The sequence below is a fragment of the Amaranthus tricolor genome, chromosome 6 (genome assembly GCF_026212465.1).
Source record: "Amaranthus tricolor cultivar Red isolate AtriRed21 chromosome 6, ASM2621246v1, whole genome shotgun sequence".
In the NCBI taxonomy this organism is placed as follows: Eukaryota; Viridiplantae; Streptophyta; class Magnoliopsida; order Caryophyllales; family Amaranthaceae; genus Amaranthus; species Amaranthus tricolor.
Window position 1 is genome coordinate 16,466,839 of NC_080052.1, and position 12,818 is coordinate 16,479,656.

The 12,818-nt window shown below is 31.8% G+C and overlaps 2 protein-coding genes across 2 annotated transcripts; one reads left to right on the plus strand and one right to left on the minus strand.

The window, feature by feature from the left end:
* Positions 1 to 441: 441 nt before the first annotated feature.
* Positions 442 to 2,552, minus strand: LOC130815190 (MLP-like protein 31). The gene is made up of 2 exons (XM_057681572.1): positions 2,243 to 2,552; positions 442 to 885 (listed from the first exon to the last, which is right to left on the minus strand). Exons 1-2 carry the CDS (start codon positions 2,430 to 2,432, stop codon positions 614 to 616), a joined length of 462 nt encoding a protein of 153 aa, XP_057537555.1. The 5' UTR covers positions 2,433 to 2,552; the 3' UTR covers positions 442 to 613.
* Positions 2,553 to 3,197: 645 nt separating this feature from the next.
* LOC130815597 (uncharacterized) lies at positions 3,198 to 4,737 on the plus strand. The gene is made up of 2 exons (XM_057682087.1): positions 3,198 to 3,248; positions 3,343 to 4,737. Exons 1-2 carry the CDS (start codon positions 3,198 to 3,200, stop codon positions 4,735 to 4,737), a joined length of 1,446 nt encoding a protein of 481 aa, XP_057538070.1.
* The last annotated feature ends 8,081 nt before the right edge of the window (positions 4,738 to 12,818 follow it).

Genomic DNA, 12,818 nt, shown 5'->3' on the forward strand with positions numbered 1-12,818 from the left:
TTAAAAACCTAAACACTCCCTCAATTTCTTTATTCGTAAAATTAAATATTTTTTCTTTTCAAATGTGTGTAAATGGTTAATTGACAATTCATTGTAATACTAATGCCCTAAATGAAAAGACATATATAATATTGTTAGAATAAGCAATGCAAATGAATCATGGAAGAAGAAAAGCAATGTGTTATTATTATTATTATTATTATTATTATTATTATTATTATTATTATTATTATTATTATTATTATTATTTACAGAAACTACAAGTATTTACAGAAGGTATTACATAGTATATATAGGAAACAAGAATACACAAACTAGAAAGGGACTAAATAACAACTTTGGAAAAACAATTAAGGTGGTTTCTCATTAGTCATGTGATGTGCAGATGTAGAATTATTAACAAATATGACAGAATAATAAAAAGCTAAACGCTTATGTTAAATTGCCTTAAAAATAGCCCATTAAAACAACAAATATAAGATTCCACTCATACAACTTAATAGCTTCTTACGAGTTACAACTAACATTATTTCTGCAACAAGTATAAATGCTAATTAAAAGCAATTAAAATTGCAATAAGATGAAGCACACCATACAATTATTCAATCTAATTCTAGTGATTGTAATGAACATCCACTTGTTTAGCAGAATGAAGGCAAGCATCGAGCAAAGCAGTTGGTTCAACTACACCATCATGTAATTTCTCGTACTCGTACGTCCACTTCACAATACATGTTTCATTATTATCAGTTGGTATCACTTGGAATGTTCCACTTAACGTCTTATACTCCTCTTTTAGATTACCTTCCACGTTTCGATGCTTCATCAACTTCTTCTCCTCATTCACTTCTTCAATTACACACTTTCCTATACGTGGCTTTCCACCTTTTATAGGCATATAATTACGTACATTTAATTATAAGATTTATTAATTAACTTTTGAAAGTGATGCAACTAATAAGTTGATTAAGCTTCCCTTTTGATTTAATGTTCAATGGGATCGATCGTTAGTTACCATTTTTTATAAAACTTTCTTTAGCGGTGAGAATGGAATAATGATAGTGTGAGTTTATCATTTACCTTTTTCGTCTTTTAAACTGTACTCATAAGAAATACTTACGAAAATTAAATAAAATGGAATGTTTTAGATGATATATATATTATTTTATTAAATAATAAATTTAATGAAAAGTGAAAATTATAAGCATTTAAAAAATACTAAAATAAAGTTAGTGGAAAAATTAAAAAAGTATTTAAATAAAATTAGTGAGAAACATGTATGAACCGCAATAAATATTAAAATATTATTTCCTCCTATTCAAGTCAGGTGTCTCATTTACTTTAGGAACACTATTCATCTACCACTCTTAAATTATATTTTATTATTAATCTATTAAGTCAAAAAATACTTATGTGAGATCTTATTTGATTCGATTTAATGTAAAGTTTATCAAGATCAACTTTTTATAATTGTTTATTATATATAATTAGATTTATTAAGGATTAAATAAGTGCATTGTATAGAGTGCATAAACTAAATAAGACACTTAGATGAATATGAGCGAGCAAAATAAAGTTAGTCATATATATGTTGAGACAATAATAATTAAAGAAATTTAAAATGAAGATTACAAGGTTAATTATATCCAAATTTTGTGATATAAATAAAATATTATTTTTGAAAACAAAAAATAAAATGACAAATAGGAATAAATTTATAATAAAGAGAGTATTATTTTATGATGAATAAAAGTTTCAATTAAAAATTTAAGTTTATAGTTGATCTTTTTAGAGTTTTCTTTTTCTAGAAGTAATTTTTTGCGGGTTATAAGTAATCTGCATCCATGGGACTACCTCCCCACAAATAAAAAAATAGAAAATGCTAAATAATAAAGTTATCTGCAAATAACATAAAATACATAAATTAAAATTTATACAATACAAAAAAAATGAAATAAAATCTCAAAAGTCCTCTTACAAAATGTGGACTCATAAAGATGATTCACTATTTTCTTAAATAATCATTATTTACCTATACATCCGTATAACAAAATAGTATACAGAAATTGTTTTATGAGAACGTTCCACTGGAAGATGCACCTTATATATTTATTAAATAGCTTATCATCTGATATATATTTTGAGAATATGAACACTTTATTTGATCAAGTCGTCTCATGGAAATGAAAAAAGCTATATTGAAAATGCTTATTCAAGTAATAAAAGGGTTAAAGAAACGTACCAAGATTGTACCTCCAAAGAATGATAGAGCCAGGCTTACCAAACTGACCCTGAAGCAACTCACAGGTTTGAATAAAATGAGGAGATGAATGAGAAAGATGGTGCGGTCTGTTTTTGTATAAATCAAAGTAAACATCTCCAGCTGCTGCCCTTATCTCAACTTCTCCCTCAAGCTTACGTTTCAAACTCATTATTTCTACTTTTACAAAAGCAAAAACCAGTTAAGTCACGACAGTAATTCATGCAAATATATAGCAGTGTTGCAATTTATTTAGAATAAAAAATTTAGAAAATAAGGACACGTTTTTTTTATAAAAATTTCCATGCAAGTTGACTGCTTGCCTAGCTATTTATAACTGACTCATACTGTATACTGCATATTTTGCGGCAGAAATCACATGTGTTGTCATTGTAGAGGACTGCACTTGGCATTTGGAAAACTGAATTTGTCGACATAAAGTTTAAATTAATGATTGAGGCAATATAATATGTTATACTTCCTCTGTTCTTTTTTACATGCTACATTAGCATGGGCACCCATATTAAGGATTCTGATCACCTATATTATAGGTTACTGTAGATCAGGTAAAATATAATATTTTATTGTTGTTATTTTAAAAAAAAAAGGAAAAATGGTTTAGATTAGATAAATAATTTCAGATTAAGATAGATTTCAGTTTCATTTCCCCCCAAAAAATATTTTCCCACCCAAATATTAGAATTCCCTCCAATATTACAAATTATCAGCAAAAGTAAAAATTTTTACACAAAAGTCAGCATTAACACATTTCATCTGTTTATAAATAGATTAAATTCTTTATAAAATTTCAACACTTCTTCATTTCAATTTCTTCATCTGCTGTCCTCCCCTTTTAAATTGTTCATAAGAATTTGGATCCAAACCTATTTCTTTCATCAACTCTACAAAACCAACAACAAGCAATCAAAAACAACAAATGGCTGAGGTTCAAATTCAAGAAGAGGAATTCATTAATCCTGATATTGAGGTATTTATTTCTTTCTTTGAAAATCTTAATATAGATTGTGAATATGACATTAGTAATGAGTACACAAGTGAGAATTATGGAAAATCGATGTCAGTTTGAGTTTGGTCAAACATTAACACAGGAAGAAACAGAAACAGAAACATTAAGACAGCAACCAGTAGGTAGTAAGAGGGAACTACCAGTTCAGACCAGAAAGTTAATTGTACAACAGTTAACTAGTTTGTCTACAGAATCAGATAGACGTTTGCCACGGGGTACAATTAAAACAATTGCAATGCAACATAACACATCAAGGTGGACAATAGCAAGGCTGTGGGAATCAGCCAAAACATCAATGCAAAATGGCATTGTAATTGATGTTAATAGTAGAAAAAGGGGAAGAGTTGGTAGGAAACCAAAAGTTTTTCACATGAATTTGCTGAATGCTGTTCCGATTGAAAAGAGGACCACAATTAGAGCAATGGCCTCTACATTAGGCATTGGTCATTCACAAGTTTATAGAATGATAAAATCCGGTATTATTAGAGCACATACGAATTCTATTAAACCAAAACTTTCTCATGACCACAAAATGAGAAGAATCAACTTCATTTTATCCCAAATAATACCACCCACTGTAGACAACATACCAAAATTCGGACTTATGTATAATGTTGTGCACATAGATGAAAAATGGTTCTACATGAGTAGGGCAACACAAAGGTATTATTTATTTCCTTGGGAAGAGGAGGAACCATATAGATGTGTGCAAAATAAAAATTTCATAGGCAAAGTGATGTTTATAGCAGCTGTTGCAAGACCTCACATTAATTCTACAGGTGAAGTGTTGTGGGATGGGAAAATAGGAATTTTTCCATTTACAGAAACTTATTATGCAGTGAGGAGGTCAGAAAACAGACCAGCGGGTACAACAACATTACGAGCAATAACAAGAGTTACACGCGACATTCTACGAGACAAACTAATCACTGAAGTGCTACCAGCAATAAGATCAAAATGGCCAGCAAATGGGGTGAAAGATATATGGATTCAACAAGATAACGCCAAGCCACATATTTTAATAAATGATCATGCATTCAATGAAGAAGCAAAGAAAGACGGATTTAACATAAGACTTGTTTATCAACCAGCCTCTAGTCCAGATATGAACATCTTGGACTTGGGATTGTTTAGTGCTCTGCAATCAATTCAATTCAAGTCATTTCCCAAAGACCTCAATGATCTGATAAAGGCGGTGAATGATACGTATGACACTTTTGAACCAAAGCTTTTAAACTACAATTGGATACAATATCAACTATGCATGATAGAGGTACTAAAAGCTAAAGGCGGTAATAACTATAAGAATCCACACATTGGAAAACAGAGACTGGACAGGCTGGGTCTGCTGCCCAGGAAATTAGAAATTCCACAAGAACTAATTGATGCAGCACGCCAATTTTTATCTCATGGTATAATTAATCTCAATGATCTTCCGCAAGATGATTGAAATTAATTATCAATATGTAGACATTTTGTAAAAGAAACAGTATAATTGGAAAACAAGTATGTATGACAACATTTTGTAACTATACAATTATGCATACCTCTCCATTTAGTCATTGAGGTAGTTATGTCACAAAAAAAAAACTAAGCAAGTTAAACATCATTCATCATTCCAATTTTCACTTGTGTACGTTTATTTAACTCTCAGATTTAACGATTAACATCATTTGAAATTGTGCAAATGTAGGTATCTCAGCCTCATCTTAGTGCTTGAAACGAAAATGAGACAAAACACATTAACCATGTGTTAATATCTCCTGCTCATGTCCAATAATCTCCTGCTCACTCAAAGCTATCTAATTCCCCCTTAGACTTACCCAAGTCTAATTACAAATCTCTCTCAAAAACCCTTACAAAAAGACCAAAATTCTCTAAAAATAAAATCAATAAGTTGCACAAGAAAATATTGTAAGTTGATTGGCAATATTTGAAACAAAATATTTCTTGTAAATTTCCAAAAATAATCGCATGAAAATAACAAAGCTCATACGTTGGATTCTTAGGAACAGCCGAATTTAATTGCTATTTATAAAAAATAAAATCCCTAATAAAATGGAATATTCCAACCATTATTCCCTTAACCTAAGAATAATGTGGATCCTATAATCCAAGTCTCCTTACAGTTAATTTCTGAAAATAGGCATTAGACTTGACCAATTCAAGTATACGGTTATTGTAACAAAAACTACTGTTCCCTTTTACTAATAATAGCTTCTGTTCCCTTAAGCAGCAGTTCCTGTATCCTAAATTTTTGCTGCAATCCCTTTTTACAATGATAACTGCTGGAACTATATGCCAAAAATAGATACGGTTGAGCTTACTATAAATAGGGACGTTTGCTTATTACTAATAATAGGGATGATTACCTATTTACTTATTTTAGGAATCAGTTATTCTAAACTCTTAGGAAAACCGGCTGCTGTTTCTATATTTAGTAAATTCCATTTATTTACTAAATATAAGTCCTAAAAGAAATTTAATTAAAACGTTAGTTACTTTTAGAAAAAGCTTTGCCAATTAACTTTAATAAATTATAATTGCAACAAATTAACTTTATTTAATACATTAACTAAAAATAGTAATTAAAAATAAATAACCAGAATTTCCAGTTAACGTAGGCTAACTTCAGTTCAGGAACAGTGCGCTGTCTCTGAATTCTAGTTTTGCTAGAACATCCAACTTGGGAACAGTAGACCTGCTATCTCCATTTTACATCTCAAGCGATATATTCTCCTAACATCCTTTGAATGCTTTTGACATGTATGTTTCCATAAACCAAGTCATAAGTGCTATCTACGATCATAATCAAGATCGGATATCAACCTACACACAATCTCTAAAGACATATTTGCTTAAATAAAGTGTAGTCATCATCAAAACTCAAGAGGTCCAACAAATTCCCCCTTTTTGATGATGACAAACTTTTAAACAAACTTAAACCAAAGTAGAGTAAAACCAATATTGAAGAGCATGTTAGAGATTAAAACAACTCTTCATAACTTAGTAAATATAATTTACCAAGCATATCATGAATCAAATTACTCTAAGAATAAACACAACAAACCAAGATTCTGAATCAATTTAGCAATTTTATCTCAGCATACAATTACATCCTGGAACATAAGTAATTCCAGTAAGATAAGAGCAAACAATCAAAGCTTAAGAGCCAAAGCTTAAAAGCAATTTGTTTGATACTTATCTCAACTTTATCAGTTCATTAGAACAGAATAGATGATGATCTGAACATGTAAAGTTAACAGAAGATTAACAAAACAATACTTAACAATTAGCAATCAACGAAATACTACAGCAACAAACAACAACAACAAATAGTCTTAGAATTAACATTGATTGTTTCACCAACATTCTCAAGGGTCCCATTCTCATTCAATTTAAGGTGTAAGTTACTTAAGCACTTGGCACCTATCATATTATTCGGACCCATAGGAAAGTTTTGATCTTCCAGGGAAACACCCATCTTCTTGAAAATCCAAGTCAACAAACCTCCATACCCTATCACACAACCTTTTGATGTACATTCACTTAAACAAAAGATCATTAATGAGGGAAAATTGATTTTGATATTTTTAGCCATGCAGTAAATTAGGGTTGCATCTCGTAGACTTACTTTACTGCGTTTGGAATTTCGCGGCAAAACAAATCTACGAGCAATGTTATACAACAATTTGTGTAGAGGGGACAATGCATTGTGGCTCACCTTCCCTCGTTTTTCAGAGATCCCTAAAAACTTCCAAACACTCTTTTCATCTATTTCAAAGAAAGTTATTTTTAATCCAACATAATAAACATCAAATCCATTTGTGGGCACATCTAGCCACTCTCCCAATTTCTGACTATTGAATTCTATTTTAACTTCTTTAATAGAACTCGAACAAACACCATGGTTAACAGAAAAATTCAAGACAAACTCACACATCAGTTTTGGGTATATTGGATTGCAGCAGTATTCTGCGATCAAAGATTGCCAAGACTGAGTTTGTAATATAGCGTGTAACTAAGGGAAAAAGGTTGAGTCATACCATTGTTTGTCTAGTCCAAACCCAACCATCATTTCTCTTGACACTTCTTCAGGGTTCAAGTGAACAACAACTTTTTCCTTCTTTGCTGAAGATGATTTCTTTGAAGTGGATGGTCTCTTTCTCTTGTTCCTTGCTTGCCTTTTAGAGCCGCCAGGAGTGTGCTGTTGTTCTTTCGAGGATGACTCTTGAGTAGTTAATAAAAGTGTTGGGTGAACAACTCTTAAAGGTTTGGGTTGTTTTATCTTGGGTGTACGGTTCTTAGTTCTCATGGTGATTTGGTGAGTTGGTGAAGTGAAATTTGCAAAAAATGCGAGAAGATGAAGATGGTTTTAGGATTGAGTGTTGTTTGCAATTGAAGATGAAGGGGTTAGGGTTTGACGTGTGAGAGTGTATATAATGAGTGTGAGGAGACGTGTGTTTTATGATACCATGTTTAGGTGTTTCATGTTCCTTATTTATTTTATGCATATGGACACAAAGTGTGAAATGGAAACAGACGGATTTAGTGAAGAACTATGATGATTGAACTCCCGCTATTTTAAAAGAAATTGTTGGATAAATATATAAATTGAATAATATGAAATTTTATGAGAATAAAATAAATGGAAATTTTATGCTACTACTGTCTGATCAAATTAAACATGCAATCATAAGAGCATTCACAGTATATACTTTAAAATAGTGCGTACCTGATCCTTTCAATAATTGATTTTTCAATCAAGATTTTTGTGGTTGATCGATCTTTTCAATTTTCATTTTGTCTTTAAGCATCACATTTGTCACTTACTTCAATGCAGCTTGATCATGCCAAGTTCTAATCTCATTTTCTCCGATTGTTGCCTTGGAAGCGGTTAAGTCATGATATCAGCTATTTGCTCGTTAGTGTTTACATGCTTTACAATAATATTTTTATTTTCAACATTGTCCTTAAGAAAATGATGCCTAATGTGGATGTGTTTTACTCGTGAATGATGCACTGGATCTTTAGATATACATATGGCACTGGTATTATCGCAAAATATAGGAACACATACAAATTTCATACCAAAATCTCTTAGCTGTTGTTTTATCCAAAGCATTTGGGAACAGCAAGCTGCTGCTGCTACGTATTCAACTTCCGCAGTGGATAATGCAACAGTGTTTTGTTTCTTTGAACACCATGACACTAAACATGAGCCAAGAAATTGTACCATACCTGACGTACTTTTTGTATTTACAAGATCTCGTGCATAATCTGCATTACTAAAACCTTTCAAATCATAGACATCACTCTTAGGGTAAAATAGGGACAAGTCATCTGTTCCTTTCAGATATCTTAAAATTCGTTTAACTGCAGTGAGATGTGATTTTTTAAGATTGGATTGAAATCTAGCACATAAGCCAACGCTGAAAGAAATATCGGGTCTACTAGCAGTTAGATATAATAAAGAGCCAATCATGTCTCTATACATAGTTTCATCAACATTTGTTCCATTTGGGTCTTCATCTAATCTAACATTAATAGCCATAGGTGTATGGTTGGTTTTAGCATTATTCAAGCTATATTTCTTGGGAAGTTTTTTTATATTTTTTTGTTGATGAATAAAGATACCATTAGCTGTTTGTTTAATTTGTAGCCCAAGGAAGAAATTTAATTCTCCCATCATGCTCATTTCAAATTCAGTGCTCATAAGGTTGGCAAATTCTTTACATAGCAATTCATTTGTAACACCAAAAATAATATCATAAACATATATTTGAACAACTAAAATATCCGAACCTCTATTCTTAAAGACTAAGGTTTTGTCAATTTTATCTCTCACAAAGTCATTTTGAATCAAAAACTTTGGTAGTCTTTCATACCATTGCCTAGGAGCTTGTTTTAAGCCATAAAGAGCTTTATCACGCTTGTAGACATGATCAAGACAAGAGGTGTTTTCAAAGCTTGGAGGTTGTTCAACAAAAACTTCTTCATCAAGAGAACCATTTAAGAAAGCACATTTCACATCCATTTGATATAATTTAAAGTTCATGAATGCAGCAAAAGAAATTAAGATTAAAGCGTATTAGTGACTTCATCCACGTTATCTTGCACTTCAATATCCGTTATTTTTTTTTCCCGTGGAGAGGATGGGTATAGATTGGATATATCTTATAAGGGTGTTCAATTAGATGTGCCTGGTCTAAATGGTGAACTTATTCCGACAATTGTAAAGAATCGCGTAGGGTTAACAATGAGAGAATGGTTTTCGTATCGAATAATGGATAGAAAGGATGAAGCTGACTCGATATTATGTTCTGGTAAATTGTTCCATCAGTTTCTGGTCGATGGTTAGACAATGATAGAATCCGAAAGGCTTCTATTCAAACGAAGGAACCAAAATGTTCTCAGGGCTGATAAATATGTCAACCTTTAAGGTCTTGTTTCAATTTCTGATGGTCCTTCCAACATAGCTGGTAGACGTATTATTTTACGATCTACATATCCCGGAAGTCCATGATTTATGACTGAGATATATCATGATGCTCTGGGTATATGCAAGACGTATGGATTTCAAGATGTATTTATTACATTTACGTGTAACCCAAAATGGCCAGAGATTACCCGTTTTGTACAATCCAAAGGTTTGCGCTTAGAAGATCGACCAAATATATTCACTAGTGGAAAAAAAGGTATTTGCTGCGTATCATTTGCTGCGGTTTTTGTATATACGCAGCAATAAATAGGAAAAAGAATTAGAAAAAAATAATTAATTGCTGCGGTTTTAAGGTACCGCAGCAAATACTCAGTAGCAACATTAATTGCTGCGGTTTTAAGGTGTGACCGCAACAAATACTCAATAGCAACATTAATTGCTGCGGTTTTGTACTGCCCGCAGCAAATAATCGTTACAAGTTTAGTTTAATTGCTGCGGTTTTAGTGTTTGCATGCAGCAAATATACATTTGGAATAGTAATTGATGCGGTTATCTAGGGCCCGCAGCAAATAACCGTTTCACAAAAATAAAACCCGCCATTTCAACGTTTGATTTTTCACAAACTCGACTACACACTTTGCTGTTATGTTGTATTCTCTGAAACCCATTGAAAAAACTGCTTCATCCTCATCTTCATCTGCTTCCTCTTCTTCATCTTCACAAACGTAACAACAGTTTCTTCAAAGTTCTTTATCTTCATCTGCAAACTCGAAAACGCTGTGTTAACAGTTTCTTCAAAGTTCTTCATCTTCTTGGTTCATAAACCCACGAAATTTAATACGTTGGTCTTGTTCATCTTCAAAACCCACGACATTAAGGTATATTTTCTCTTTTTAATTTGTTAAGCAATTAAGTTTTGCATGATATTCATGAAAAAACTCGAAAATTAGGGAACCCGTTTGTATAGTAATTTTGATTCTCTGTTTTTCGTTGTATATAACATAACGCACAAAATCAAGGTAATTATATTTATTTTTCTAAGTTGCAAGTTCATATCTTTATTGTTTAACATGTAATTTAGTAATTTAGTGCTAAAGATATCAATTTATTTGTGAATTTTACATTATTCAAGTTTATGTTATTAGTTTGTTAAATATTTGTGTAATTTGTTAAAAATGTGGTTTGTTTTTATAGTTATGTCTTAAACTATTAGAATTAGAATATGATTTTATTTACAATGTAGTGCTTAATATTGAAGTATGAAGTATATAGAATTAGAATATGAAGTATGTATATTTAGGGTTAAATAGATTTGGTATAAATAATTATATATTTTTAGGGTTAAATATGTTTGTTATAAATAAGTATATATGTTTAAAAGTTGTGTATTAATTTTGTTTTGAATCAATTAATCACACTAATTAGGATGACAAAAGATCGTTCTTGGATGTATGGAAGCATTGATGGCGTATTAGAATTTTGTAGTATTGCGGTTGAACATCAAGTTAGGACGGAGGGAGTTGGTTTTTATTGGCCATGTGTCACTTTTGGCAATGTATCAAAGGTAGATAGTCTTGATATCCTTAGGGAGCACATACTTCGACGTGGGTTTAGGCCTCAATATCATGTTTGAGTTTGGCATGGTGAGGAGGGAGCTTACAAAGAGAAAAGTGTTGTTGAGGACGTCAATAATGTGGCCGATGTCAATGAGGATGTAGTAGATCATGTTGATGGGTATGAGACAGATGAAGAGAATGTCGATGAGGATGTGGATCGTGTTGATGAGATGATGGAGGGAGTCGAGGATGAGTTAGGAAAACGTCCTTGTGCTTTTGACTTGTTGACAGAGGCTTCTCAAAAGCCTTTGTACCCTGGATGTACAAAGTTCACCAAACTAACAACAGTGTTGACAATTTTCAACATTAAGTCAAAGTTCAATTGGAGTGACGCTAGTTTCACAATGTTATTAGAAGCGTTAGCTAAGATGCTTCCTTAGGGAAATGAACTTCCAAAGTCGACATATTATGCCAAAAAGCTCAAATGTCCTTTCGACATATTTTAAATTTAAAATAAAGTTAGACAGTTTGGTTAAGATCTCAAGAAGGAAAATTGGTTCAGAAGAGTGATTGGGTGTAAGTAATAATCTAAACTATCATTGCTTTAAAATGTTCTTATTAGATTGCACATTTTTTAACATATTTTTTTTATATGTTTATGTAGTGGTATACAACATTGAATTCCAAAAGAGAGGGCTTCCACATGCACATATAGTATTGTTCCTACATATAAATGATAAGATTTCAAATCCAATAGATATTGACAAATTCATATCCGTTGAGTTTCCTGACAAGCAATAAAACCCATTATTATATGCTTTGGTTTCAAATTTAATGATTCATGGTCCGTGTGGAGCTTCAAACCCAAGATCACCTTTCATGCACGATGGAAAGTGTTCCAAATACTTTCCGAAAAGGTTTAATAAAGAAACATATATTGATGGAGATGGTTATCCATGCTACAAGAGATTAGACAATGGTGTAACTGTAGATAAAGATTGTATTGAGGTAGATAATAGATATGTTGTTGCATACAATCCATTTTTGCTTTTGAAATACAATGCACATATTAATGTAGAATGGTGTAACCAATCTCGTGCTATTAAATACCTTTTTAAGTACATCAACAAGGGACAAGATAGAATTACAGTTGGTTTGTCCAGAGCACGAAAAGAAAATGAAGATGTTGAGGATGTTGATGAAATTCAAGAATATTACAATTGCAGATATGTGTCTACAAGTGAAGTTTCATGGCGCATCTTAGGGTTTGAGATCCATTAGTGGTGGGGCTTAGTATTCATTTTCCAGGTGAACATACCATTGTGTTTAATGATGAGGACACAATTGATGATGTTATATCTAGGCCGATTAATGAGAGATCAACGTTCATGGCATGGATGGAGCGTAAAAAACAATAGGATGATGCTAGAAATATTTTATACAGTAAATTTCCAGGAAGGTTTGTATGGTAAAGAAAGGAGAAAATGTGGACTCTAAGAAAAGAGGATTCTCAATCGGAAGATTGTATCATGT